This window comes from Neopsephotus bourkii, unplaced genomic scaffold, assembly GCF_033783945.1.
Source record: "Neopsephotus bourkii isolate Nb327-2 ecotype Australia unplaced genomic scaffold, CSIRO-AGI_Nbou_v1 NB_962, whole genome shotgun sequence".
NCBI classification, from domain to species: Eukaryota; Metazoa; Chordata; class Aves; order Psittaciformes; family Psittacidae; genus Neopsephotus; species Neopsephotus bourkii.
The window spans coordinates 3267915-3294731 of record NW_026901456.1 but is presented as its reverse complement, the minus strand read 5'-3'; the positions used below and the strand labels follow the sequence as shown (position 1 = coordinate 3294731).

At 41.3% G+C, this 26817-nt stretch overlaps 1 protein-coding gene across 1 annotated transcript in view; it reads left to right on the top strand.

Annotated features, from left to right (window-relative positions):
• URB1 (URB1 ribosome biogenesis homolog) overlaps window positions 1–24563 on the top strand; it is a 52210-nt gene extending 27647 nt beyond the window's left edge. Inside the window, 19 exon segments of the mRNA XM_061359049.1 lie at window positions 795–1650; window positions 2854–3055; window positions 3274–3451; window positions 4629–4687; window positions 5444–5637; window positions 6827–6937; window positions 7026–7089; window positions 8981–9152; window positions 9710–9812; window positions 14115–14275; window positions 14646–14757; window positions 15668–15774; window positions 16304–16447; window positions 17225–17334; window positions 18966–19142; window positions 20174–20415; window positions 22073–22666; window positions 23446–23630; window positions 23632–24563. Coding sequence (XP_061215033.1) covers window positions 795–1650; window positions 2854–3055; window positions 3274–3451; window positions 4629–4687; window positions 5444–5637; window positions 6827–6937; window positions 7026–7089; window positions 8981–9152; window positions 9710–9812; window positions 14115–14275; window positions 14646–14757; window positions 15668–15774; window positions 16304–16447; window positions 17225–17334; window positions 18966–19142; window positions 20174–20415; window positions 22073–22666; window positions 23446–23630; window positions 23632–23664 — 3804 coding nt within the window. The 3' untranslated portion in view covers window positions 23665–24563.
• The last annotated feature ends 2254 nt before the right edge of the window (window positions 24564–26817 follow it).

Genomic DNA, 26817 nt, shown 5'->3' with positions numbered 1-26817 from the left:
TGAGTGCTGTGACTTGGTAAGTCGTGGGGATTTCTAGGATTTCAGTTAGAGTTAAAGTGTGTCAAATGCTTGCTATGTAATGTCTTGAATTGGATTTTACTGCTTTATAGAAGCATTACTACAGCTTTTGCCAGGTCCTTGGAAGGGCAGGGAGTGAACAGAATATCATACACTGTGTATTTCAGAGTTGTATTGAATGGAAACAGGGTGATGCAGAAAGATGCTGTTAAGGTCTAGGAGGAGGAGGACTTCAGAACTTTGAGCATGTGGTGCAGCAGTTACAGCACTACTGTGCATGGAGATTTGACCAAGCTGCATCATCCACAGACTCACCTCTGACCTGGAGTACACTCAGGTTGCTCCTGACAGAGATCACTCACCTTTGCAGAGGAATTCTATTCCCCAAGCCCTTTGTAAGGCCTGGTTATGAAAATTATGTACTCGGAGTAGTGAATTTTGCCCCCTTTCGTGTGTTCCGTGGATTTGATGGGATTAGAATAGAATTGTATTGACAAGCTCCAGAACATACAGTTTTCTACTGGAAATATGCTTAGACATGCAGAGAATGTTCAGTGGAGGCGTGACTCCCACATCATAAATGTTGAAAGAATGGTATTTCTGTGCTTGTAATTTGTTAATATTTTTATTCTCTGAGCAGTTGATAGACAATTTCATGTTCTGCAACTGTAATTAACAAGCTCTGGAAAATAGGCAGATGGATGATTTTTTAATTTGTTTTTTCCTCTGAACTATAATTATCCATTCAGTGATACTGTTACAACCATTTGTTACAGACACTAGAAGATGCACTCATGTTGATTTTCAGACATCCTACACTGGAGAGTTGGTTCCTGGCTTTAGAACAACGTTCTCTTCCTCAGTCTGGTTTAAACCCTGTTGCTGTGAAGCTCCTGTCAGCTCACCTCAATTCTGGTGTGCTCCAGCTGTTGAAAACAGGTGCCCCGATGCTGCAGAGCATGGATCACAAGCATGTGTTATCCAAGTATTTTGAAGCTATCACAAAAAGTGTCCTGAAAGAACTACAGGCAGAGGGGAAAGACAGAAGCCAGGTGTCTGCCAAGAAGTCTCACCAGTTGGAGGCCCTGGAAGAATTGCACATCTACATGGCTGCAGCTCAGTTGAAGGAGATCACTTTAACCATGCTGCGACTTCCTGAGACGAGCTTGACTACTTGGGAATCTGAAAAATCCCCCAAAAAAGGGAAACAATTGAGCTTCTGTGGACAGATTTTGGTGCAGCTCCTCACAGAGAGCTACCAGAGGCAGCCCCAACAAGGAGAGCTACTGTTATCCACAGAGCACATTAAAGCTTTGGGAATATTGATGTCAGCATCAGCCAGCAAAGATCTGGAGAAAGTTTTTCTTCAGGCGCTCCATAGCGAGCCAGTCCTTGCACACGCAGTCAGTGTAGAGGTGCATGTTCACTGCCTTAACCAAAGGTCAGAAACTTCCCTTGCCATTGTGTGCATGCTGATAAAGCACTGTAGGACTCACCTGCTGCAGTTTGAGATGTGGTGTCTGAACAATGCCACTGCAAAGTACCTCAAGAAAAACATGGAAAGATTGCTTCCACTCATCGATGTGTATTTGCAATGCAGAGACCAGTATGATTTCACTCGACCTTCTGCAGGTAAAGCCACAGCTGATCCCTGTTTGTGATCTGGGAGACCAAATTCCCAGTGTAGGCTCTATTGGCCTTGAAGTCTTGGATCCTCTCCATAATAAGTAGAGGTGATAAAACTCATATGTCTAACTTCTAATGGTTCTCTTATAGGTACCTCTGCAGCATAAAAGCTAAAGGAGTGTAGTGAAGGTTGGCTGTTAAGACTTATGCAAACTACTCTTACAGTTGCTTTGTCTAGTTTTCTCTTTTGAAGCACTTATTAAGTACTTTGTGCATGTGAAAATCTGTCTCCATACTTATCTTGGTTTAGATGGGAGGTAGAAACTTTTTTTCTCAGGCATAGATAGAACACTGTCTGGTGAGTGGAATGCTATAGCCATATGGTTTCGTAGAATGTAAGCTTTCACTTTTACAAGTGTAAGAATCCAAAACTTGCTTCTAAAATAAATCCCCAAATATGGCTTCCTACAGTAATGGCTTCCCAAGCTGGCAGTCCAAAACTTTGCAAAGCAGCAGCAGCATTAAATGAACAAGACTTAATTTTTCTATCAGTGAAATGATGAGTTAGGATTCAACTCAACAGAACAGAATCACTTTGATTTCATTTCTCTTATTGCATAGAAGTGTAAATAGCAACAGAAACAAGCTGTCTGTAGCTGTTGGTGGAAAAGGCTAGCTTTATCTAGAAGTTAATGTAGGCAAAAGACCTTGTCAACACACGGGGAAGTAGAAGATAATTAAAGAACTAAGCCTTTCTCTAGCACCTAATGCACACCAGTGGTTTCATGCTTGAACACTAGAAGGGCAAACTGCTGTCTGGCTGACTTGATTTATAAAGTCTCTGTTAGCTGTCTCTAGATGTGAGAGAAAATTTCCTTTGAGGCCATGGTCAGAGAATTAGTAAAGTTTCATCCTTCCTGACATGCAAGGACATGGCTTCTTATCAGGAAGGTCTGCTCTGGTTGCCCCTGTCAGCTGTGTAGCAAGTGGTTGTCTAGTACATAAGTTGAATACTTCCTAGTAGTGCTACGGAGTAACACAGAGTGCACTTTGCTGTATCAGATTAAGAGCTACTGCTGTATCATTTCTGAGGAACTAAGTAATCTGGGCCTTGATTGGAAACACAATTTAGGATTTTTGTAGTTTTAAGCCTGTTGTTGCTTAACACACTTGGATGGTGGAACTTGTGCCCATGCTCTCTCTCAACAGTTGTCTCGGCTGTTACACCTGTCTTGAGGAAAGCTCTGTGGAAGGAGCTCTGTGCTGTACTTCAAGGCACAGAAACATCACGTGAGACTACTGTGAAACTGCAAGTTCTGTCAAAGTTGTTGCCATCTTCAGGAAGCAAAGGGCTGAGAAGCCTTATTGACCAGCTTCCTGCTGCTCTTGAGAAAGCAGAAAACAACGAAAGGTAGGCAAATCCAGCTGCCCTGTTCCAAGACTGAGTTTGTCCCATAAAGCGTTGTGATGGGTATGGGTGAAGGCAAATACTGGGAGCAGTAATAGCATTCTCTCCTCAGAGAATCTGTCACTTTGGCAGCAATGACAATACATCTTTGACAATATATATATTTCTAAAAATATACAGAAAGCATGTCCCAACCTTAAAAAATAAGTATCTTTCTGCAGTTGGACAGTGGCAGATGCCATATCTAGAGCGCTTGAAAACTCTGAAGAGCTGCATTCCTGGAGGAGATGCCTGTTATCAGCCTGCATGAAAGGGTTAATTGTGATGTACAACAGCAGTAAAGATGAAAGCAAGCAAGAGATTGAGAGGCCCATGCTGCTGAGGCTGGAAGACTTACTGGTGAGGCTTCTTTTTTGCTGCATTGCAGAATGTGACTGCATACATGTGTTGTTGTGCTCTTTTATCTGGGGTACATATAGATTGAACTTTGTTTTCTATTTTATAAATTATGGCTTCTATGGGCTTTCAGTGGCTGTTGCAGAGTTAACTTAGCCCTGTTAATCCTTGATAAGAAGCAGTTTTGAGTTGTTCTTGATGGCTTTGTACTAACAGTCCCCTTTGACATTCAGAGTTTGGGGTATTCAGGGGTTAAAAATCAGAGGTTGCCAATGAATGTTTTTATTCAACCAAACAAAAACCCCCCAGAGTGGTAAAGGCACTTCTGACAAGATGTATCTCCCATGCCCTTTGAAGTCTGTGACAGAAATCCAGTTGATCATAGATAGAAATCTGGACTTAGATCATGAAGAACACTACTTGAACATTCCCTCTGTACTACTGGGTTTTTTTGTAGTACAGTAAGGTAGGCAGATCTGTGTAAGACGTAAAAATGAAGGTCCCTGCAGGCAGCAAATGCCTTTGACCTCTTGCTGGCTTCTGGGGAGACTCCCTTTTAGGACACGACTGATTGTGCAGGACAGGTGTTGCAGGACCTGAGGAGCCACCTTTTAGCGTTCACAGGTCTGCTGAGGTTAGCACCTACTGTTACTGGGCCTGTCGGTATGTGCAGCTGTCAGCCTTAAAAATGATTATTGAATATGATGGTTTATAGCATTTCAGGGATGATCAGTTTTTGTAAAGAGCATGTACATCCAGCCACCCTTGTTTGCCACATGTAAAGGTTGGTTAGCTTAAACACCTTGTAGGAACACAAAAACCTGAGTCTTCTCCTGTGACTTGCTGATTCTTTTTATTCCTTTCACACTTCACGAGTATGAAGGGTTTGAAGATTCTGGGGTTTTGGTACCTACAGAGCAGCTTGCTTTGTAATTGCATACTGTCCATATGCTCCCTTGCTCCCAGGACTGACAAAACAAGACTTGCAGTTTCATCTGAACTGGGGGTAGGATCGTTGTATCTAAGAGCTTTCTTTCCTGTTATCCTTTGATTATTCCACCTGAATGTTTGGCTTGCATGTTGTTAGTATGTCTGTTGAACAAAAATTGCTGATCTTAATGATCTGTAGAAGTTCGGTGTGCTAAATGTAAACATCTGGTTTAACTTCCTACGTGCACAGCACTTAGTTGAAGAAGTGGACCCAGATGACTGGTACAACCTTGTGAAGACAGGACTCAAGTAAGTAATCTTGAGATGCACCAGGAGGGGTGTAGGAGATACAGTTCTGTTCACTTGGCCTTGTCCTGTGTTACACCGGAAACACCTTATTTCCCTTGAATTCAGTCAGATTTGAAGACATTCTTTGTTTCATAAGATGCAGTTTGTGTTGAACCACTGGCTTCATTGGAGCCTGAACTTGCACAACTGCAGGCAGATTTGGATTTTGTGCTCCAATTAACTTTACCAGCATAGCCAACTGGATAGCAGGGCTAGCTTCTTTTCAAGTGGCATAAAGAAGCTTTATGCTGATATGAAGAAGAAACTTTCTTTTTAGTTAATATACTTATTAAATACAATTCATATGAAAACAGAATCAGATCTTTCACCTTTAAATGTAAACCATTTAAATAAAAGGAATAAAAAGTACTAGAGGATGATCTTCTGTGAAGGTAGGAGTATTAATATGAAGGGTTGCTGTCTGAAGGGTTAGTAGGCAAAGTTTACTCCGTGTTAAGATCAGTGCAGCCACAAGTGTGACTGTAGCAACACAATCCTTTATGTAGTATATCAGCAACTCCCTTTATTTTTTATGATTGGATGCCACTGTAGCTTAAGAAGAATTAAAATAGCTCAGTGAGATGTGGTGCATGTGTTTTCATTGTTTTAAATTTGTTTTTATTTTACTAAATTTGCTTTCTTTGCAAAATTCTCATTTCTTAAACAGACTTTTTTTCAGGCAGGTTTTTGACTTTTCTGTGATCCTTGCTTCTAAAGGTACCGCTACAGAGATGAAGCATTTTTGAAAGTCCTGAATATTGCTATTCAGTTATTATACAAGAAAGAATCCTCACTTAGTCAGAGCTTAGTCAAGCTCTCCAAACTTCACATGATGGTCATGCAGCACTCTCTATTTCTGTCAACCATACTGAGGTCAAGAGAAGAAGATGGCACAAACATCCAGACAAGAGGTATTTTTTGTCTTCTTCTTCCCTTTAACTATATTTAGTAATCTCGTCTTTCTCACATTATATTCTATCCATCCACCTATCCACCTACGTATACTTGCAGAGCTATTAAACTATTCCAGAATACTAGCATTTGGTTTTAAGTTTTACCTCTGCTTGGATCCAAATGTTGCATTCATTTCATCACTGCTGGTTTTAAATGCTTATGTTTTAAAACTACTGGAAAGATGGGTTTGGGGTTGGTTTGGTCAGTTGGTTTTGTTTATTTTGTAACCATGTTGAAATCTTGAATTGATTCTTTTGGTTTCTGTGAGGCTGTTAGTCTACAATCACTGAAGTGCATATAGGTTCTATCATAAATGTTTGTGACATTTAAACTTATTTTAAAATAGGTTGATGCAGAAGATTTTAAGTTGATTTTGCAAGTTGTATCAAAAATGTTGATTTAATTGATGTGTACTTTCTATTGCAACCTAGCATGAGGAATATCTTTCAACTAATAATATATATGGGGTGCTAATTAATGGGTAAGATTGGCTTTGTTTCTTTGTCTCTGCCAACTGCAAAATAACCTAACCTTGAACCAGTCATTTAATCTTACACACACCTCAGCTTCTCCCCACTGTAGAGGGTTTTGAGATTCAGTGATTGAAGGAGCCATACAGTAAAAGGGGAGGATGATAACCAATTTTGTGTATATTGGTGAGCAACATGTAAACAAACTTTATTATCACCTGAAAAGAGCAGAAAGCTCTTGTAAGGTCACAAATTTTAGTGAAATTTCAAATAAGTAATAGATTTTGCTGTTTACTGTATGTGTTCTACCTTTTGAATGTATTCCTGTAGAGCAGCAAGATGGATTTTTTTGAGGCCACTAACTTTGGTAATTCAGAAGGCTGGTGTCAGGAGTGCATTCATTCAGGCTGTTGTCTTTATGATCTTTTTTGTTTTGACATACATTTTATATTCTTGTAGATACTAGGGGGAAAACCTGTGCCTTTTCAGATACTGGGAGTAAAGAAATATTAATTCAGGTCTTTAATCTGCCACAGATGCCCTATTTGCCTTTGAGTAACCTGATCACTTACGTGATCTGTCTCTCATCTATTTAGACAGAGTGTATATATGAGGGGTATTTATAAATGCACTGTCTAACTGAGAGAGCAAAAAAAGTTATCTGTGTTTATTTCAGAGGCCTTGGTGGATATACTGCTGACACTTGTGAAACTCAGCCCTTCTCTCTGTGAGAGCAGTCACCTTGCAGTGTTGCTGGGTTCCTATGGGGCTACTCTGAGCACTGTAGGTAAGTGTGTTACCCTGGGAACGGTACTTACTACATCTGCTTTTCATCTTCATAGAAGACTGACTTTGGGTTTCATCTTGGGTTTCAGATCAGAAGGTACTTCTACTTCTTCAGTTATATGAGAAGAATGAACAAAGTCTCATAAAGTCCAGGTAAACTGACCACCTTCCTTGGTTCGACTGACTACATGCAAATAAGCAATCTCACAAGTGTCATTTTTCCAAGGTTTTATTTTTAACTGAGATAAACAGTAGGCAAGGTCAAACCTAGAGATGAATGTTGCTCTTGGAAACATTTTCCCTATGTATTTCCTATCCTTAACATAATTCTTGTGTGTTGCCCAAAGTTTTGGGTGTCTCTGGGTTGGGTGAGGGACTGTCTCATTTCAGTAGTCCCTCACCCTCCACTACAGGGATTTCTTCAGAGGTGAAGGGCACAGCTCAAGTTGCTAGCATAGGACTCCTTCCCATTCCCTCTTCCGTTGATACAGGATTCACCACTCAGCACAGCCCTTGCCGTTTTCAATGATCTTACCCCCTGTATGCATGGTATTCAACTCTGGTGCTTTGTTGGAGAGTAGAGGGATATGCCAGCGGAGCAGGGATGTATAATCTCTTGAATTAACACACATATATTGTTAGTTTTGGGGTACTAACATTGTATCATAGAATCACTTAAGTTAGAAAAGACTTTTAAGATCATTTAGTCCAACTACAAACCAGACACTGCCAAGTCCACCACTAAACTGTATCCTAAGCACTACATCTCTTTTAAATGACTCCAGGGATGGTGATCAGTGCCTTCCTCGTCTTTCACCAGTTTGGACTGTATCTGTCCTTATAATGCAGCCTTGCAATACATCTACATGCTTCATAAGAGAGAACTATGTATTTTATAAAATAATCGGTTTCTTTTCAGGCCTGTGCCCAAGCAGTTCACAGTAAATTCTGTTGCTAACAGTTCTTACATACAGTGATGGTTCTGGCCTGCCTTGCTCAAATGCATTTTTCTGGTTTTGAGGTATGGGCATAAATATTATCAGCAGTGTAAGAGCACTATCTCAGGCAGTTGGAGCAGGACTGGACATAGAGTTAAGAGCCTTTCTTAGCTTTTTCTGAGGATATAGATATCCTTGCAGCCTGTCAAAGGGGACAGTAAATAAAGGTTCTTGTTAGCAGGGAGCTGAAGTGGCTTTCAGAAGCCAGGGCTCTGGCACTAACCACATCTTGCATAAATCTTCACCAAAAGTGTTTGCAGGTGGGAGGGTGTTACATGAGGAGGAGACAGATTTCAGAGGTAGTTAGGTCCCAAAACTTTTGTAGCCTCTTTAAAGGAGAAACAATTTTATACTGTGCCCTGAAGTGAATTGGTAGCCAGACACCTGGTTAGACTTGATCCCAGCACTGAGGTGTTGAGTAAATATAGAGGACATTCAAGATACGTACTGTACAGGCAACCCAACAAGAGCCCAGTTTGTGTTCTGAATGGGAGCCTTCAGGGGCTGGGTGATAAGAAGTCTAACAGCACGAGGCATGCTGCTGGCACTACCCACATAATAAACGACAATATCAATAGCACTTCAAGCCCAATGGCAAAGTAAGTGGGATCTAAGGAACAACTTGGAGGAGAAGAGTACGGATTTGTGGTTTACTCAACTGCTGTGATGCTGGTTTGAAACACCAATTGCATTGGAAACAACCTTGTTTGACCAGGTCTTGATCACTGTCTCTTCATGCAGCTGCTATTATACTTATCTGCATTTATAGCTTAAGTAAGGAAAACATTTTTACTGAGAAAATAAGTTCTGACTTGGATTAACAGAGTAGGAAATAGTTAACGAGACACCCTCAGATTGAATTTGAAAAGCTTTTGGATGGATGAGAAAGGTGTTACCAAGGAAACAAGTCCTAGTTTCAAATTCCTACAGGATAGTAAGTACAAGTGAAGGGAATATTTAAATACTGATTTATAGCCTCTGTAATTGCTTTTTGCTCAGTACTAGCAGTCTGTTGACTAATGCCTTTACTTTTAACAATGCTTGAGAATCCTGCTGTGGGGTCCAGCTGCTGTGGAGCATCACAAGACTTGCAAGAGTCTAGGAAAGTCACTGTGGCAGCAGCCAGGCATGGAGGAGATTCTGTGTCTGCTAGATCGAGAAAAGATGATGAAGACAATTCTGTCTTTCCCTCAGCATCGCCGCCTTCTGTCGTCACAGGTGCTTTGGTTCAGACTGCTGAATATTATCCTTTTGAAGGAGAAAGAAATGTAGAAAAAGAACCTTTCACTTTAGTAATTTCTTTCTAGCATTCATGTAATACATTGCAATTTGCTTACATTAGGAGAGTAATTTAAACTCATAGGAGGGCTGGAATTAATTATTTAGGTGGACTTTTCAGATGAAAGGCAATATATGAACCACATCTTGTTGGCAGGTGTGATTGTGCAGCATTGCCGTGTATGTAAGACCAGAATTCGACTTTTAAACAATTGTTAAATTTGACTGTCTGAGGATCCAATGACAATGGGCTCTTCGGTCTTTTGTACAGTTTGCTAAGATGCTTCTGTACTTGTTTGTGCTGCTCAGAGGGAGTAGTTTTGGAATGCCGATAGTGAAAGCCTGATTTAAACACAAGCACGTCTTATCCTGTGTTGCATTGTACTTTGTAAGGTTTAGTGTCTCCTGCTTCATAATGGAGTGGGGTTGGGGAAGCTTGAAACCAAGCTGCATATTGGTAGTGTTCCTTACAAATACTGGTTTGGATTTGGTTTCAGGAGGTCCAAGAGTCACTGTATAGAGATGAAAGTGTCAAGAATCTTGGTGACTTCTATGATCCCTGTTTTCTACTTCAGCTGTTTAGTGAACTGACCAGACCAGGTAAAGTGAATGTTTCTCTTTGGTACTTAGCGTCATTTTACTCTGCTATGAGAGCTGCAGGACTCCATCTGTAGCTCTGTTAGTCTCAATGTAAGAGCTAATACTACAGAGAAATTTGTTCTTTTGGAGAGAAGAAACGTCATTTAACCATCTACTACATTGTATTGTAATTTTCAGAATGACTTAAAAGGGTGATAAGGTAAAATTGGTATTAAAGTTTTAGGTTGTTTTTTTAAGTACTTTTCAAAATAGTGCAATTTATCTAATGAGATTTGGCTACTCAGAAATAGAGCAACATAGCAGCAGACAGGCGTTCCTGCTGAGCTGCTCATGTCCAGATGAAGAGGTCCTCCCTTGCAGCTCTTTTAAATATGGTGGGTTAACCCTATGTGGAGGGACTGATCTGAAGATGAGGAGAGGTTTTTAAACTGGAACTGGAAATAACTTGGAAGAGACAAAAAGTGGACAAAGGTTTGTGTTCTCTATCAAACAGCAGTCTGTATACTATGAAAATCTAGCACAATGTAATTATAAAATAGCGAAAGAACAATCAGTAGAAAATATTCTCCATTGCAAGGTTGTATTTTTCTTTTTATGGTGTCACAGCAATACAGTGATCAAAAGAGGTGTGGAAGGGATGGTGCCTTCTGCTGTTCCATGCAGCACCCCACCTGTAATTGACAGGAACGTTTTGATCTAGGACTGCTTTGAGGCTGAGTTTTTGGGAGCAGTAATCGGACCTTTCAGCTATGCTCTCAGCAAGAGCTGGGGAGAGATAGAGCAGGTTGGAGAACATGCCCTGCGGTGTTGGAGGAGTTCTCTGGGCATAAACAAGAAGCCACAGTGAATCTCTGCAGGGGTATTGCTTTCTGTGAGGGACACCGTGACTGAATTGCCTGAAGATCTGGCCTATTCCAGGCTGTGGTTGTAGTACAGGGAAACTTAGCCAACTCATTTTCCATCAGACATGGGCATGGAGCCATTGTACGTCATGAACAGCCTTGTGCTCAGAATTGTTGGAAAGTTTGATGAGATCTACATGGTGCTTGAAAACTAGTTGCTTAGCCTCACTTTCTTTGTTTGACATGACCCTGCTTTGCATATGCATATTGCTGCTATACTTCACAGGCACGGTCTATTTAGAGAGCCCTTGAAGATCAGTGGGAGACAAATATTATAAGGAATTTCCTGACCAGTTCTCTCCCTGTGTTGATTATGGTTAACCACTGTGTAGCTGCAGCTGGATTTGGCTTTCCATGACAATGATATCAGAAGCAATTGGCAGGCTGGTAACTGTCATTCAGTGAAATCATAGTTACAGTCCTTCTTTATTCACTTATGCCTTCACAGTATGGTACCTTAGCCTAGACTTAGCTATAGCTGTAAACAGCTGTATATAATTTTGACGGCAGTAAAAAGAGCTGTCTTTTAGGCTACTGAGGAAAAAAGGTACCAGAACTATTTCGCCAATAGGAGGGATTGTAGACAATTCAGTTCTTGCTAAGAGATTGTTATTGATGAAGAGCATGGACAGACAGTGTCTTTTGAACCTGGGTGTAATAGTTGGAAAAAGCACTGTCATGCACCCATCATCATCGGCCACCACCTTAAATAACAGGAGGGATTTGGTAGCTGTTGGTCAGCCTCAGCAGCCCTACAGTCAGCAAGTGAGGACAGTCATTTACTTCTGTGGGAGCTCTTGCACATCATGTTCTTGTTGAGCTCTGGAGGCAGTGGCTGTCCCAACATAGGCTGACTCTAAACCTGGAGAGGGGAAAAAATAGTTCCTTTAACTGCTCTGTGCTGAGTGAGTGTCTGTGTCCTAAGCAGGGCATTTTTAAAGGGCCCAAGTGATTCATGAGATCAAGTCCCATGGTGCTCCTAAACCATGTCAGCTGCTCTTGGAATTCCCGATTCCTCTTTATTTATTTGCTCTTTGTACTGGCTTCACAGTGCCCTGTGCACAGATGTTATATAACTGCTGGATTTATAAACACAGACTTATTGCACAGTATTTAATGCTTACTGAGTAAAAAGTAAGTCTGGAGTTGGGCAGATAGCAAGTTCTGTCTAACTTTAGCTCTGATAACCATCTTGTGGAAAGCTTTTCCATCATGGTTCTCAAGGTACTTTAAACAAACTGTATGTCAGACACATAGAATTAGCTGCTTTTCTTTTTATATATTATTATTTAATAGCTTGTTATTTTATGTTCATTGTTGAACACACGCTGCAAGGTCAGCTGAATGGAAAATATTTCCACTGCATGTTTGCAGTGGAAGAAAGTTTTCCAAATAAATCTTTCCATGACCAGAGTGAACTTTACTGCTGAAGGGAGGACCTTGGATTTCACTTTGTGGCACCACCCCATAAAATTACCCAGTTTGTCTGTCTAGTTGGTGTATGTTAGTAGCTCTCAAGAGGTGCAGTCTGAAGGAGAGCCAAGCAGTGACTTGCAGTGAAGAGGCGTACAACATGTATTTGATACTCTACTGAAGAGGGGTTGTTGTATAGGCCAGGGCTGCATGAGATGTCCATAAATGATGGAGAATCCTATGCAGACACACAAGTTTTCTTTGCATGTTCACTTGGGATTCTACAGAAAGTGTCTGTTTCCCAGTACTTACTTTGCACCCTTGCATCTTGCATGAAGACTGGGAAGTGTGGAGTTAGTTTGCCACAGACAGAAGGTAGCAGAAGACATGGATTAGGTGTCTCTCTGGGCTCTGTTTCTGCTGCCCTCTTGCTGCTACTTCTCTCACCATTTTACTTTGGCAGTCAGTGAGTAGCCTTGTCCAGTGCCTGAAAGTAGAGGAATGTAGATTTCTATCTGCATGAGCTCTGGTGATACCAGAGGAGATTTGGTAGCATCTAGTGATGTCAACTAATGAGGATCTTTTTGCTTACTACGGGAATGACTGAGGTGTTTTGCATTGTGCCAGTGAAACTTGATGTGCTTTGGTGAAGTGGTGTAGGAGAGTGTGTAGTAATTGGTAGTATTGAAATAACTTGTAAAACCACTCACTGAAAAGATCTGTATTGCAGTTCAATAAGGCCTTTGCATTGGTCATGCAAGCAGTGGGTTGACTGGGAGGCAGTGCTGGGAGGTGGAGACCCTGCTGTTGTCTGGCCCATAATTAGCAGGGCTGGGTATGAAACTGCCAGGCATGAAGTAGGAGTGCTGGCAGTTGAGGAAAAGATGGGAGAAACAGCCCACCTGCTTTTGCAGGGACATAAATAACCTGTGATTTTTATGTAAATACATATATTTTTATATATATATTAGTTGTGTGAGGGTGGTGGTGGTGGGAGGAAGTCAGTGGACCAAATCTAGGTGCTTGTCAGTAAGACTACAACCCTTTCTTAAATAGGAGTATTTGTTTCTCAGAAACTTCCTCTTGACCTTCAGTGTGAATTACAAGAAAATACGTGAATATTTTTTGCCAAGCTCAGACGTGCAGTACATCTGCACTTTAGCTGGTAAAATAGAACTGAGGTGCCATTGTATTCCATTCCTGGTGAATGGAATAGAAATAGCGATGGAGGTAATTCTGGGTATTTTACATCAAGTCATCAGTGGGTAAAACACACAGCCCTGAAATGAGGTCTAAATCCTGATGGGAAAATGCTGTAGAAGATAAAGGTTAGATTCAAGAGTATGCTTTGGGGTTTTTTGCTGGATACTGTTCATTGCTGTATTTTGTTTGTCCAGAAGAGCATAGGGGTACAGTTTAGTACTTTGCTTGAAACATGCCTTACCCGCAGAATCTCTTACATGTGCCCAGTAACAACTGCTGTGGCTAATAGCTTATTTATGTATTCTTCTCCTGTCTATGCTATTACAGCTCTTTTGCACAGATAGGCTTTTCATGGACTGCTGATTTTTCTTTCAGGCACAGACTTACCAAGCACCCATAAAATGTTCTGAGGTGGAGGATTTTCCCTCTTGACCTTCTTTGCACTTAACTTTCCTGAAACAGTGAGATATGTGATTCCTTCACAGACTTTTCTCCTAACTTTGCATGGTCTGGCAGACAGAATCATCTTGCCTCATGTAAATGAGACTAAACACATTAATTTCAGCTCAGGTAAAGAATTCCTATTCAGAGTGATTTGCAAAATACCTTTGTTACTTAAAGGAGCCTTCACCTAGCAGTGAAGTAATAGTTTGTAGGGGTAGATCTAGAAATTGATGTTTATGAATAGAAGTTTTTTAAGGATTACAGTGTTGTTACATACTTTGTGAGATGTCAGTATAATGCACTGGGTGTTTCTCTTTAATTTCCCCCTCTTTCCACACAGAGTGTGTAGTGGCATGTCACAAGTTTGTTGAAGTCAATGCCCTGGGTCTAACAGTAGCTGCCCTTAGCAGCTATGATTCCAACATGAGAGCAGCTGCATATTTTGTCCTGGCTTCCTTTCGTTCTCATCTGGAAGGAGCTCGCTTTCGAGAGCAGAGTCAGGTAAGACTGAGCTCAATTGATAGTTTGCCAGTTTAGAAATTTTAGGTCATGGACATTTATGGGAGAATTGCTGCTTTACTCATCCACCTGCGTGCATGTGATGAGAAAGCTAAAAGAAGCTTTTTCTCCTCTGTTCCATTGTTTCTCACCTATTGCTCTGTGTTTCTTCCTTTACAATCAGTGGGCAGAAAAAGGGGGAAAATGTGTTCTATAAATACATAGGAATTTTATTTGTAGGTACGGAAATCCTGATGGGATTGGTATTTGATTTATGGCCTGTGAAATATCCTAAAAGCTCATTTATGTATTCACACTATCCCATTGTTGGGTTATGGTTCAAACTTTTCTCCCTTGGGCTCTTGTGCTGCAGTTGCTGTATCTCTTGGATGCTGTGCAAAATGGAATCAGGCAGCCAAACCTCAGATTTACCTTCTCTTTGACCCTCTACATTGCTCGTGTGGCACAGCAGATTCTAAAGCCAGGTATGGTAACCTACTGTGTGTGTTGAACTCCCGGAGTGAGTCACTGGAATAATGTCCTTAACCAGTACTGGAAGATGAGATAGTGTGACGCTGATAGAAGTCATGAAGTATGCTTTCCTGGGTTCCAAAGAAAAGCTTTCAATTCTTGTGTAGTCTGCCCTGCTGGAGAAGTGGGAAGTGCCATTCTGATTTGTGTGCAAAACCAGTCTGATCTATCAGGGATGGTGCCACTACCTCCTCGTTGTTTTGGGGTGGAGGTGGGCAGAGGACGAGATGGGGGCGTGAGTCCTGTTCAGCAGATTGGCCCAAGTTCAGTAGGCCTTAGACACTGAATCAATGTAAGTCGTTGCAAAGGTGAACCACGGTGCTGGGGAGTAGTTCAGTTTGGAAGGGACTTTGTGAGATTTCTAGCTAAGCCCTCTGCCCAAAGCAGGGCCGGCTATGAAGGCAGACCACTTTGCACAGGGCTTTTCCTAGAAAAACTTTAGCCCATAGAAATAGTCCCTCTGGGCAATTTGTTCCACTGCTTGTGGGCAACATATCTGGTCTGTGGGTTAAAAAATATGAAGGATTAGGCTTGAAATGTGGAGAGATTTGCCTCTTACTTTGCTGCAGATTTCTGTTTTGTCAATGAAATAACAGTGTGTTTGCTGAAATCAGAGCCATGTTGAACGTTTATCTTCTCACCTGCTTTGTGCACATTCTGAATGAGCTTTTCATTTTGGAGAAGAGAAGAGGAGGCATGGCCTGCAGTATAACCAGCCTTAGAGCAGAAGGCCTCCTCACTATAATTAACGTACTGTTCTGACAACTGCCTGAAACGCTGGAAAGCATGTGTTCCATTTATATTGCGTGGTTGTGTTTTGTGGACATCATCCTCCTCCACAATAACCATTGTTTCTCTTCACAGAGGAGCACATGTATATAAAGATAAACAGATTCCTTCTGTCACACCAGTATTTGGACCTGAGGAAAGTACCAGGGTTTTTCCAGCTTTTCTACAGTTTTGATTTTGAGGTAATGTAAGAATCCCATTTTGGGTATCCACTCATTCTTTAGAAAATAATAGAAAAAAGCCATAAAAATTCAATGAAATCTTATTCTTCCATAGGTAATTAACTAGAGGTGTCTTTGTTTTGATTTATATTGGAATGAGAAGTATTATTTCTGGGTTTCTTTGTTGTTTTCTTAATAGTAATACATAATGAACTCACAAGTTGTGCTGCGCTCTTGTAAGCCCAATTAACAGAGTGTTGTACCCTAGCTAGCTTACATTTGTATTTGAGTTTAGAATAGTGATGTTTGGTTCAACTGAGGTGTTCTAGAAACAGCAGCTTTTAAAGTTCCATTATCAGTGCATATTTTGGCTGGAAGAGTAACTCTTCCTGATGGATATTATTGATTAAATTTGATAGAGATGAAAACTGAGCAGTCCAGAAGTAGCTGTTATGCACTGTGCTGGCACTCCTAGTGAGCAGGGGGTTTGTGCTTCTATGAGCAGGCATTATTTTGAAACATCTGATGGTGTTTTTTGTCTGGATTCTAGTACAAAACAGAACGCGAGTGGATTCTCAGATTTCTTGGAGAAGGGCTGCGTGATAAACATTGCTATGAGCTTTATGACTACCAGAGGATTTTCCAGGTCATTCTTTCCTTCTTCAACAGCGCTTTGTGTGATGAGGGCTCCCAGGTAAGAATTAAAAAACAAACCAAAACAACAAACCACAAACAAACAAACAGACAAAACCCCACAAACAAGCCATAAACCCCCATAAAATCACAGACATTCGCATGGCTTACAGGTCTTAAACAGATACAAAGCAGAAAGGAGCAGCTGACTCAGCACTTGCTCTCCTGAAAATGTTTTTCTTGTTGATCTTGTGAACGTGTGAAAGGGGAAATAACTGCGTATTTCTAAAACAGTCACCCCCTGGTCCCCTGAAATTGGATCATGTCACTGCTCTTGTGGAACCTCACTCAGTTTCCTCAACTGGCTGTAGCTGTATTTCTACTGCTTCTTGGAAAATACTGCAGATACTTCAGTTTTGCTTATATGGTCAGGGCCTTTGGTTTTTTAGGTGGTTTTGTTCTCTAACCAGCACTTTACTTGTACAGTGCTTTAGCATGTGAGAAGACTCACATGTCAGAAGCTCTCATTTTCATAAGCATCCACTCCAAGAAATCCAGTCTCTTAACATTATCTAGGTATCAAAATCTTGGACAAAAAGAAAATTGTCTTGCTACCTTAAGACCTCTTTTTTGAGAGTAGCATCTGTGTGCATGTAGCACTGAACAGGGAATGTGTTTTCTTCCCTGGCGTTGCTAAGAACATGATGTTTGGTGGTACATTTTAAGTTGAGCAGATACCGGAGAGATTATTAATTATAACCTTCTGAAAGATTGATAATAGTTATATTTTGACTATATTCTAATTCAGTAAAAGAACAAATCATGTTTTCTGTTTCAGAGTCGTATTCTGGAGATATTACAAAATGCTGCCTATGTCACAAGAGCTGCCTATGAGCTCATACAAGATCACAGCCTCCTAACCTGGATAGTGCATATCTTAGAAAAAAGGTAATGGGGGAAATAGTAGTGAAATGGGCATGATTTTGCTATCCAGTAAGAATAATAATGCAGCTGAGTATGAAAACAAGGGTGACGGATACAGACATGGCCTGTTAGCAGTTGTGACATTCGGCACCTAGGACCATACTGGCAGAACTTGCTGAACTCTGAAGTGTTCCCCTGTATTTCTAAAAACAAAATCAGGATGCTTTCACATTGTAGTAGGAGGGCTTCATGTTTTTGATAGTGCTTCCTTGAAAAACCTAGAAAACAAAATGGCACCTTGTTTTAGCGTATGTGACTCTTTAATTTCAGATACCCCAAATTCACATCCTTTCATAGGAGCTCTTACACAGTAACTAGCACAGTAATGAATGTGAGCTGTCTATAACATTTCTCCTCCCACTCCTTCCTCTTCCCCTTGCCTCTCCCTCGCATATATGCAGACATGTGGGCACAGACACATACGTGTGTGCACACACAGAGAATCTCTTGCATACATTGAACCCTGACAGGTTCAAGCAAGGTTTCAGGATCATCTGCAGTGTGATTTGTCTGGACAGGTTCCCAGTGTTTCTCCCCTGTTGTACACCTGTCTCTCTTTGGTACAATTTGGTACATTTGGAAGTGAAAAAGCCTGGATTTGGCTTCTGGGACCCAATACTTACTTTGTGATTGTACTTCTGAGAAGTAGTATTGCATCTTCCATATGAAATGAGATTTCTCCCTCCCTCCTTAGAAGCCATATTTACTTTGTTTTTTACTCTGATACTGTGCTGTAAGCAATACTGTTATTACTTAAAGTCTTAGGAACATAAGGAACCATGCTGTCTTGAACAGTAACTGCTCTAGAGAAATGATGCCAGTGGTTGCAATGTAATGGAATACTTGGCAGAGCTGTATAACAGAATCATAGAATCATAGAATAGTTAGGGTTGGAAAGGACCTTAAGATCATCAAGTTCCAACCCCCTGCCATGGGCAGAGACACCTTGCTCTAAACCATATCACCCAAGGCCTCGTCCAACTTGGCCTTGAACACCGTCAGGGATGGAGCATTCACAAACTCTCTGGGCAACCCATTCCAGTGCCTCACCACCCTCACAGTAAAGAATTTCCTCCTTATATCCAATATAAACTTCCCCTGTTTAAGTTTGAACCCATTACCCCTTGTCCTATCACTTCAGTCCCTAATGAAGAGTCCCTCCCCGGCTTCCCTATAGTCCCCCTTCAGATACTGGAAGGCTGCTATGAGGTCTCCACGCAGCCTTCTCTTCTCCAGGATGAACAGCTCCAACTTTCTCAGCCTGTCTTCATACGGGAGGTGCTCCAGTCCCCTGATCATCCTCGTGAAAGATGCAAGTCAGAAATCACCATTCTCATGCCAGGGCTGTGGTACTCTACTGTGTTTCCCCAGCTGCAGCAAGGCAAGGAGAGGACAATAACCAGGGCCTCCGTGTGGCTGGGGCTTCAAAGGGATGCCATGTCCTCATGCTCTGATGGGGTCCTAGCTGACAGGCACCTATTGCCATTCATGGCTCCAAAAGTGTATTGGAATATGATCCCCTCTAGGTGATAGACTGGTTCCTGGTTAGGATTGGCCTTACAAATGGTGATTGCTTCCTTTTTGTTGTTTTTCAGATTTCTGGAAAACAAGATATTAAATAAAATTATTTCCTTACTCCACACTCTATGGCTAACAAATTTAGGAGGCAAGAGAGAAATCAAGAATCAGTCCCAGGAGAACAGGAAGTTTCTTCCCATTCAGCTTGTAAATGAATTTCTGTATGTTTTGATCACATTAATCAAACACATTCGGTAAGATCTTTTGGGTTTGAGGGGGCTTGGGGGTTTTTGTTTTATTGGGGATTTATTATTTATTTATTTTGGTTTTTTATTATTGAACAATTTGCATCTCATCCTCTATCCAGTGTGAAATTTACTAAGGCCAGAGGAATTTCTTGGTCACTGGTAGTGTAATGCTTTTTATTCCCCTTCAGTTTGAATCTTGAGTGAATTTTGATGGGATTTCTTTGACAGGAAGATTTAACTGTTTAAATATGTGGGGAGTAACAGCTGATGCAGTTACTGTCAAGTTCTACATCCTTAGTTACTGGCCACTTTTTAAGCTGCTGTGTTTCATTTTTCCTACTGGATTAGAGCCCGCAGTTACCAATGCTATTTGCTACAAGGATCTTTCACACTCTGAAGTTTCAGACTTTCTGTGTCTGTACCACACATGCAAATTGTAGAAGGAGAAACTGTAAAGTTCTAGACCAAAGTGTTGAGAAAGGGTCAGTGTCTTCTCTCTAGATCTAGAGCATGTAACCTGTCTAAGCACAGCAGTTGCAGCAGGAACAGCTGAAAGTAGATGGGTACCCAGTTCTGTTTGGGCTCATAACAGCTGGGCTCATAACAGCACCTGCAGCTCTTCATGCAAAGTATTGCCACAGCCTGGAGAAACTCTTTATTTTCACTTCTTCAGATTTTTGAAAACTCATGGAAAGTAAAGAAGTGCAGGTAAAGCTCCAGACCTCTGTCTTTTCCTTGCGTGCCATCTGCCTTTGTTATTTACAGGCAGGAGGGCAAAGACTGTGTTTTATGGTCTGTTCTGCCGAACACTAATGGAGCAAAGCACTAGGGATTCAGTGGGAATGAAACTAATTACTACTGGCATCCTGAGAAACAGAGGTATATGTGCAGAGAACTGCAGGAGAAAACTGTAGGAAGAAACTGTAAGGAGAAAGCCCCTGAATTTTGTTTTGTGTATTTTGTGTATATTGTGTTTTGTTTTGTTTTATGGATTAGCATGCAGAAAAATACATGGCATTTTCGTTTTCTTTCTGTAGGACTAATTTGGATGTAGCCAAACTGACTCAGTTTTTCAGTACACTCGATTCTGTGCTGCAATATCATGCTATAGTTGTTGAGGCCTTCAAAGAAATGAGCCGGTTCACTGTGAACGACAGTGTTCTCTCAAACAAGGAGATCCTGCTGCTGCTGCATAAGTGGAGTGTCATCAAAAAAGACTCGCAACTGCAAGAAGATGTGCAGACTCTTGCTCAGAAATACCAAATCAAAGAGTTGCTTAGTAAGTACTAACGTATTTCAGGAAATTAAGATTGTTGAGGCTGTTATGAGCAAACCAGGCAATTGAGGGAAACTGTAGGAAGTTAATTTCTTTTGTTGGACAGTCTGATATAAGTTGGGAGGAGGAACAGAAACAGAAAGTCCATTTTTCAGGTCCTTGTTGTAGTGATTTCTAACTTGAACTCAATTCTGGAAACTTTGGAGAAACACAGTTTTAAAGAAGGAAGTTTCATTGCAAATCTAGTGTCAGGCTTTCAAAATCTGTACTCTTAAATGAAACCTTAAAAACCCTCCAGTGCCCAGAGGCTTTGTGCTCAAAGATTTGAATCATTCGCAGTGTGGATGAGGGACCTGAAAGTGAAATATGGGTAAAAACTATCAGTAAAGCAAGCAAATGCTAAAATTTCTTACTGCCATCAGAGCTGGAAGAAAGCAAAACCACATTTGGACTTGTATGACTTCTCTTGTTATCTCTGTGAATAAAATGTACAAGGAATTTTGTAGAGAACAGCGTAAACAACGCCGGTTTCCTGCAAATACAACTGCTCTTGGTGCACATTAGAACTTCATCTTTTTTTACTGTTCTGTATCAGTTGAACTGCTTATTAAGGTATTGCTGTATTTAAGGGATGCTGCCAAAGTTTTAGTTTTTCTAAACTAAACTTCAGTGTCTTTCTGAGGATTTTTCAGAGAATTATTACAGTGACATCTGTAACTCACTGGTTTATTTATTTATTTATTTTAAATCTGTTGCTGCAAGCCTCAGGAGCTTATAAAGCAGTTACAAAAAGTGGACCCTTACCTGAAATCTTGTTTCCGAGGTAACATTTCAAGAGTTGTCCCCATCACACACAGCCCCCAGGAAGAATGCTAAAATGCACGTAGTTGGCATTTATGATGATTTTCTCACTGACTCTAGAAAGCAGATAGCCATAAAACACTCTGTGTGGTACGGTGATGGCAAAGGGCTGTTACTGTTTGGAAACTTCGCTGCTCCCCATGCTACGGGCAGCATCTAACAGAGGACATCCCCGCATCACAAAGTTTGGCTGCCTGTCTCTTTCCTTGGAGTGAAAAATTCACCTGCCTTGCCTGGCAGCACATCTCCAGACAGACACTCATCCAGGACACGGCTGTGCTGGAGGAAGGCAGGCTTCACTGCTTTAGCCTGTGCCACTCCACAGTAGCAGCGTGGCTGTGTTGATACCTTCCACAGGCAGGCATGTGCTGTGCCTTTGCTAGCCCACAGGATAGCAGCTTGAGCACTTCCCATGAGGTGTTGTGAATCATAGAATCAATTAGGTTGGAAAAGACCTTTAAGATCGTGTAGCCTTTCTGGCAAAACTGTGTCCTGTGGACCTCTGAAATACTGCCTTGGTTTTGCTGGGCTGTGGGCCAGGGCCTGTGTGGCATTATCGCTCACTTCAAAGTTAGGTGATCCAGTTCAGACAACTGTTTCAGCCTGTGAGTCACTGGGAGCTGCCTGTAGCCCATTTGTTCTGAATTGCACAGGCTTAATTAGGCTGCTAAACGAGGCTACTGCTTATCCTTTTAGCAACTGAATCAACACATAATACTGTCTGTCTTGCATAATTTTGTACCAAGAAAATCCTGTGAAGTCTCTGATGTTTGTTTTGGTGGTGGTTTTCTTCTTACAGAAAATATTAAAGAAAAGAACAAATCTCAAGCCTCATCTCGTGCATATCATCACATTCGGAAAAAGGATGAGAGAGAAAGAGAAGATGACACTGCTGCAGACCTGAAAGCCTCTGAGCTGGAGAAATGCAGAGATCATCTGAATTCCATATTTGCCCACTGGGAGCCTGTTTTCCCAGCACCACCTATCAAACATCAAGGGGAGCCTCTCAAATCTGCTGATGAAGCAGTCGATCTTACCTGTGCATCCACTTATGTAGTAACTAAATGGCTAGTGAAGTCCATGGTTGAGCGCAGCCTCAATATGCAAAATGTGTCCTTAATTCTGCGTTGGCTACAGAATTGCATCTTGCCACATCCAGTGGCAGTGCAGGAGATGCTCAGGGATGAGATGCTGAGAAACAACATCTTCAAGTTTTACACCCAGGTCTGTGAGGCCAGCAGTGGGACAGCTGGACACTTTAAGGAGCTCTATTTGTTCAGTTCAATCATGCTTCACCTAATGGATGCTCAGGGCCTGATCAATAACAGGTATCATGAACTCGTGAAAATGTTGTGCTTGTCAGCAGAGATGGAAGAGGACGTGAACAAGAAAGGTAACTTGTCTTTCCCTTTTCACTCATGTAACAAGGCAGTAATCACAGAATTATATAAGGGGTTGGGTTGGAAGGGACCTTAAAACTTATCCAGTTCCATCCTTCTGCCATGGGCAGGGACACCTTCCCCTAGATCAGGTTGCTCAGAGCCCCATCCAGCCTGGCCTCGAGCACTGCCAGGGATGGGGCAGCCACGAGTAAGTAGTTCCATGTCTTTTCTTAATTCATCAGAACAGTTCGAAGTTTGCCCATGTCCATTGGTGCTCATAGCTTCACAAAGTAAAAGCTATGCCTTTGATGGGATGGGTGCAGGGATTGATAGCACAGAATAGGGTCACGCTGTAGGGGCTTCTACAGTCACACTCCTTCAAAGAAACCTTCCTTTCTAGGACTAAAATGGAGTTCAGTGAGGTATAAAACATGTAATTGCAAGGGGAAAAAAGTCTGCAACAAATGAGTCCATGTGAGCATGGGCTCTAATCCGTATGCTGTTCAATATTATCATTTGACAGCAAAAGCCACAGGTCACTATTCAAACTGTTTTATTTAAAGAGGTCAGAAGGTTGTGCTAGAAAAAAACCAAACCTGTTTTCTTCCCTTAGTGTGAGGAGGAATCATTGGCTTTGCATGGGCAAACACCCCACAGATTTTACATCTAGGGAAAAGAGTTAGGAAACTGTTTTACAACATAGGTCTGGAGGTAAAATGGTTTGGGTTTGCATTGCACTTGGAAATAGAAGAATGTCTGTGCTGATTTTTCTCTCATTTTTCTTCCACAGCTGTTTGTGTGTTCCTGACTTCTGTGTACATTGGGGACATGTGGCTCGGAGCACAGGAGCCAGATATGTTAATAACCCATGTCAAATTGATCTGCAGTAGTACAGATGATAAATTAAATGATGATGACTTGGAAACTCATAAACAGGGAGAAGAAACTATTATGGCTCTTTGCAAAACCCTTTACTTGGCTACACTGGGGCATTAATTCAGGGAAGTGACACTTAATCTTGAATGTTATATGCTCTGTCATTGCTGTGAGCTGGGAAACCCTCCTTAACTGTTCTCCCTACAAATCTAACTTGTCATAAAGATCAGTATTTTATTACTATGTACAAACTCGGGGGGGGAAATTGTATTCATCATCTGTCAGTGGAACATTACAGCTGTAATTTTCCTTTTCTTGAACAGTATGGGACACTGAATGTTATGTATATAATTTTTATTACAGGCATTTTTAACTTTATGAAGAACCAAAAAAGATTTCTTAGTGCATTGCCTCTGGACTGTATTTCACTGCCCACGTAGTCAAAATCCGCCCTTTCTCCAGTATAATATGGGAAAAAAAGACTGCAGAGCTTCACCACAGTGTGGTGTAACTGCAAAGAATGGGTTGTCAGAGGCTTAGGCATAATGATTCACTGTTCTTGAAGAACCTGGTTTCTTTCAGGATATATAAGCCAGCATGAATAGAAGACTGAAACCTGGAATCATGATGGTCTGGGATTCTCCTTGTTTTTAAATTAAATGGCCTTTGAAAGCATTTATATTGGAGCTGGTTGGTTCTATTCTCCTGTGTTTTCTTTTTTATTAGAAAAAGTCCTGATCATAGAGTCACAGAATCATAGAATCAGCGAGGTTGGAAAAGACCTTTTAAAATCAAGTCCAAGCACTGATGGGACTTGCAGTAAAGGCCCATCTTCTCCCCACTCTGAAAAGAAGAGAGATAGAACTAAAACCCAGGTGACTTGCTGCTTATTGATTCTCTGTGAAATCTGATAGATTTCTTTAATGGGGCCTGGAGGGCAGTTTAACATCCCATTCCAGATAGGCAGACATGCAGAGCCTGAGCTGGAGCCTTTGAAATGTAAAACCAGAATTTATTAGATTGACTCATGAATGCGTTGTGCCTACGTACTTTGTACAAATTCTGACAGGGAAAAAAGCAGAAATGCGCACTCACTGTGATGGTTATTTAATTTTGGTTGTTTGGGGTTTGTTAATAAAAAAGTGAGACTCAAATAATGAGGGTTGTTTCTGCACATAAATATTCTTGTCCTAAAGAAGCCATGATATCTGTATGAAGACTTGATGTAAAAATAGCAAATGTTTCTTGAAAATGCTGCAAGCCCATTAGGGGATAAATGCTGTGTCATGTACAATCCTCAGCCTCTGATATCAGGAAATCTTCTTTGCAATGAAAAATACCCCAAACCCCTTATTTTATTTAATTAAAACAAAAATACCAATCACAATGAAACCAGAGGAGTTCCTCTGACAAAAGATGCGTTTCCATCTCACCTAACTGGAAAAAAAAATACCCATAACACATAGGGGAGGAGTGTTTCAGCTTGCTTGAGGGACTGAGCACATCTACCGGTGATTTATAGCAAGATTTGCTTGAGACAATTAAACAAGGTAAGACCATTCAACCAGAGGACAGTAATGCAGATACGTACTTTCTCTGCCCAAATCTTGGGTAGACCATGACTACGTCCAGGGCCCATCTTGCATGTTGGTTTGCATTCCTTAGAGTAGTGTATCTTAATCCTGCCCAACTGCACATAAAGTGTTCAAACACAAATTATGATCTTATGGCATAAGTACCCAGAAACGCCCATCAGTGAGTACTTTCTCCCTAGGTTGTAATGTTTTGTTCATATTTCCAATACTGCTGTTACCAAAATACTCAAGGTTGGAGGAGAAGATTGTTCATACACGTTTCTTTCTTTTTAAATGGTTATTTTGGAAACACACAGAGAAAATGTATTCAAATGAGCTGACAATCTAAAGCTACTAGCCTGTCACGTAAAATATATACAGCTCATATGTGCTTGCCCATGGGAACTTTTAAAAACAAAGCTTGACCTCTCTCACCACCTCTGAGCTTCAATATAGTTTAGCAATATGGCAATTAAAAGTTTATTATCAAGTTCTCCTAGAAACAATGGCCAAGTATCTTTAAAAGGCACAGATGGTTAGCATGTAATGATTTGTGTGCCTGAATACTGAAACTGCCAACATATTCAAAATGCCTCTGAATAAATCATATAGATGGAGAGTCATTATTTTAAGAAATTAAGCTTGATGAAAATAAATCGTGGAGAGCATTTGGGAATGGAAAACTTGCTCCATATATGTGCCTGTGTTTTAAAACAAGGAGTTTCTACAGCTGAACACAAGTTACTCACTTTGATGCTGTCGTGATGAGAACCGTGTGGATGAAGCTCCAGAGTGCTCTGCAGCTGACCCAGCGGTGTGGGCTGCCCTCAGGAGGTAATGCCAGGACAGGCCTTTTAAGCCTTTTACTCAGAATTCACAACCACCCAGAAAGTCATACTGCTTCTTGTATAGATCGTGTGCAGTCTGGGGTGGAGGCTAGGCTCCTCAGGATATGGAATGGATCTTGGTGCTGGGCTGCTAGTGCCAGTGCTAAGGTGAGGGCACCTGACACGTTAGCAGGAGAGGACTTCATGTAGCCTGAGTGACTGGGCAAACTGGGGTTTGTGAGGGTAGTGATTTGGGGTAAACCTTCTCACAGAGAGCGGTCAGCTATGGCTTTGAATGAGCAGCATGAGTTGATTCGGGTCACAGTTTATTGGCTGGTGTGTGCAGCATTTCAGTCCTCCATGAATACTGCAGGCCACACAGGTAAGGCCACTTAACAGAGGACTCTGGGACAAGGGGTAATAAAAGTGCTCACTGTGGAGAGCAAAGCACTGGAAGAGCCTTGAGATGGGTATGTATGGAAATGCCAGAGAAGAAAATGCATTTCTCTCTCCCCTACTTCCCTAGGTGCTGTAAGTTAAGTTTGCATTCTGCATATGATTTATTACTGTTTATATACTTCATAATAATATGCCTTCCATTTTCAGGTAATTCAAAAGGGCAAAAACCCCCAAAAGTCTTTCCAGTTGTTACATACTTTGAGTAATGTTCCAGTGCCACTAATGCCAGAACACCTGCTGTTACGAATGGGAATATTCACATCTTTCAGAAAACCCCGTGGAATCCATTTGTAGGGAAGAGGTTCTTGAAAAACATGGTGGTAGGAGGGAGTCTGCCATGAGTCAGGGAGAGGAGGCAGTGCAGAACTTGTGCAGGAGAGATGTTCTGGCTCAGGGGAGACAGACGTGGTGGGAATGACTGACGTG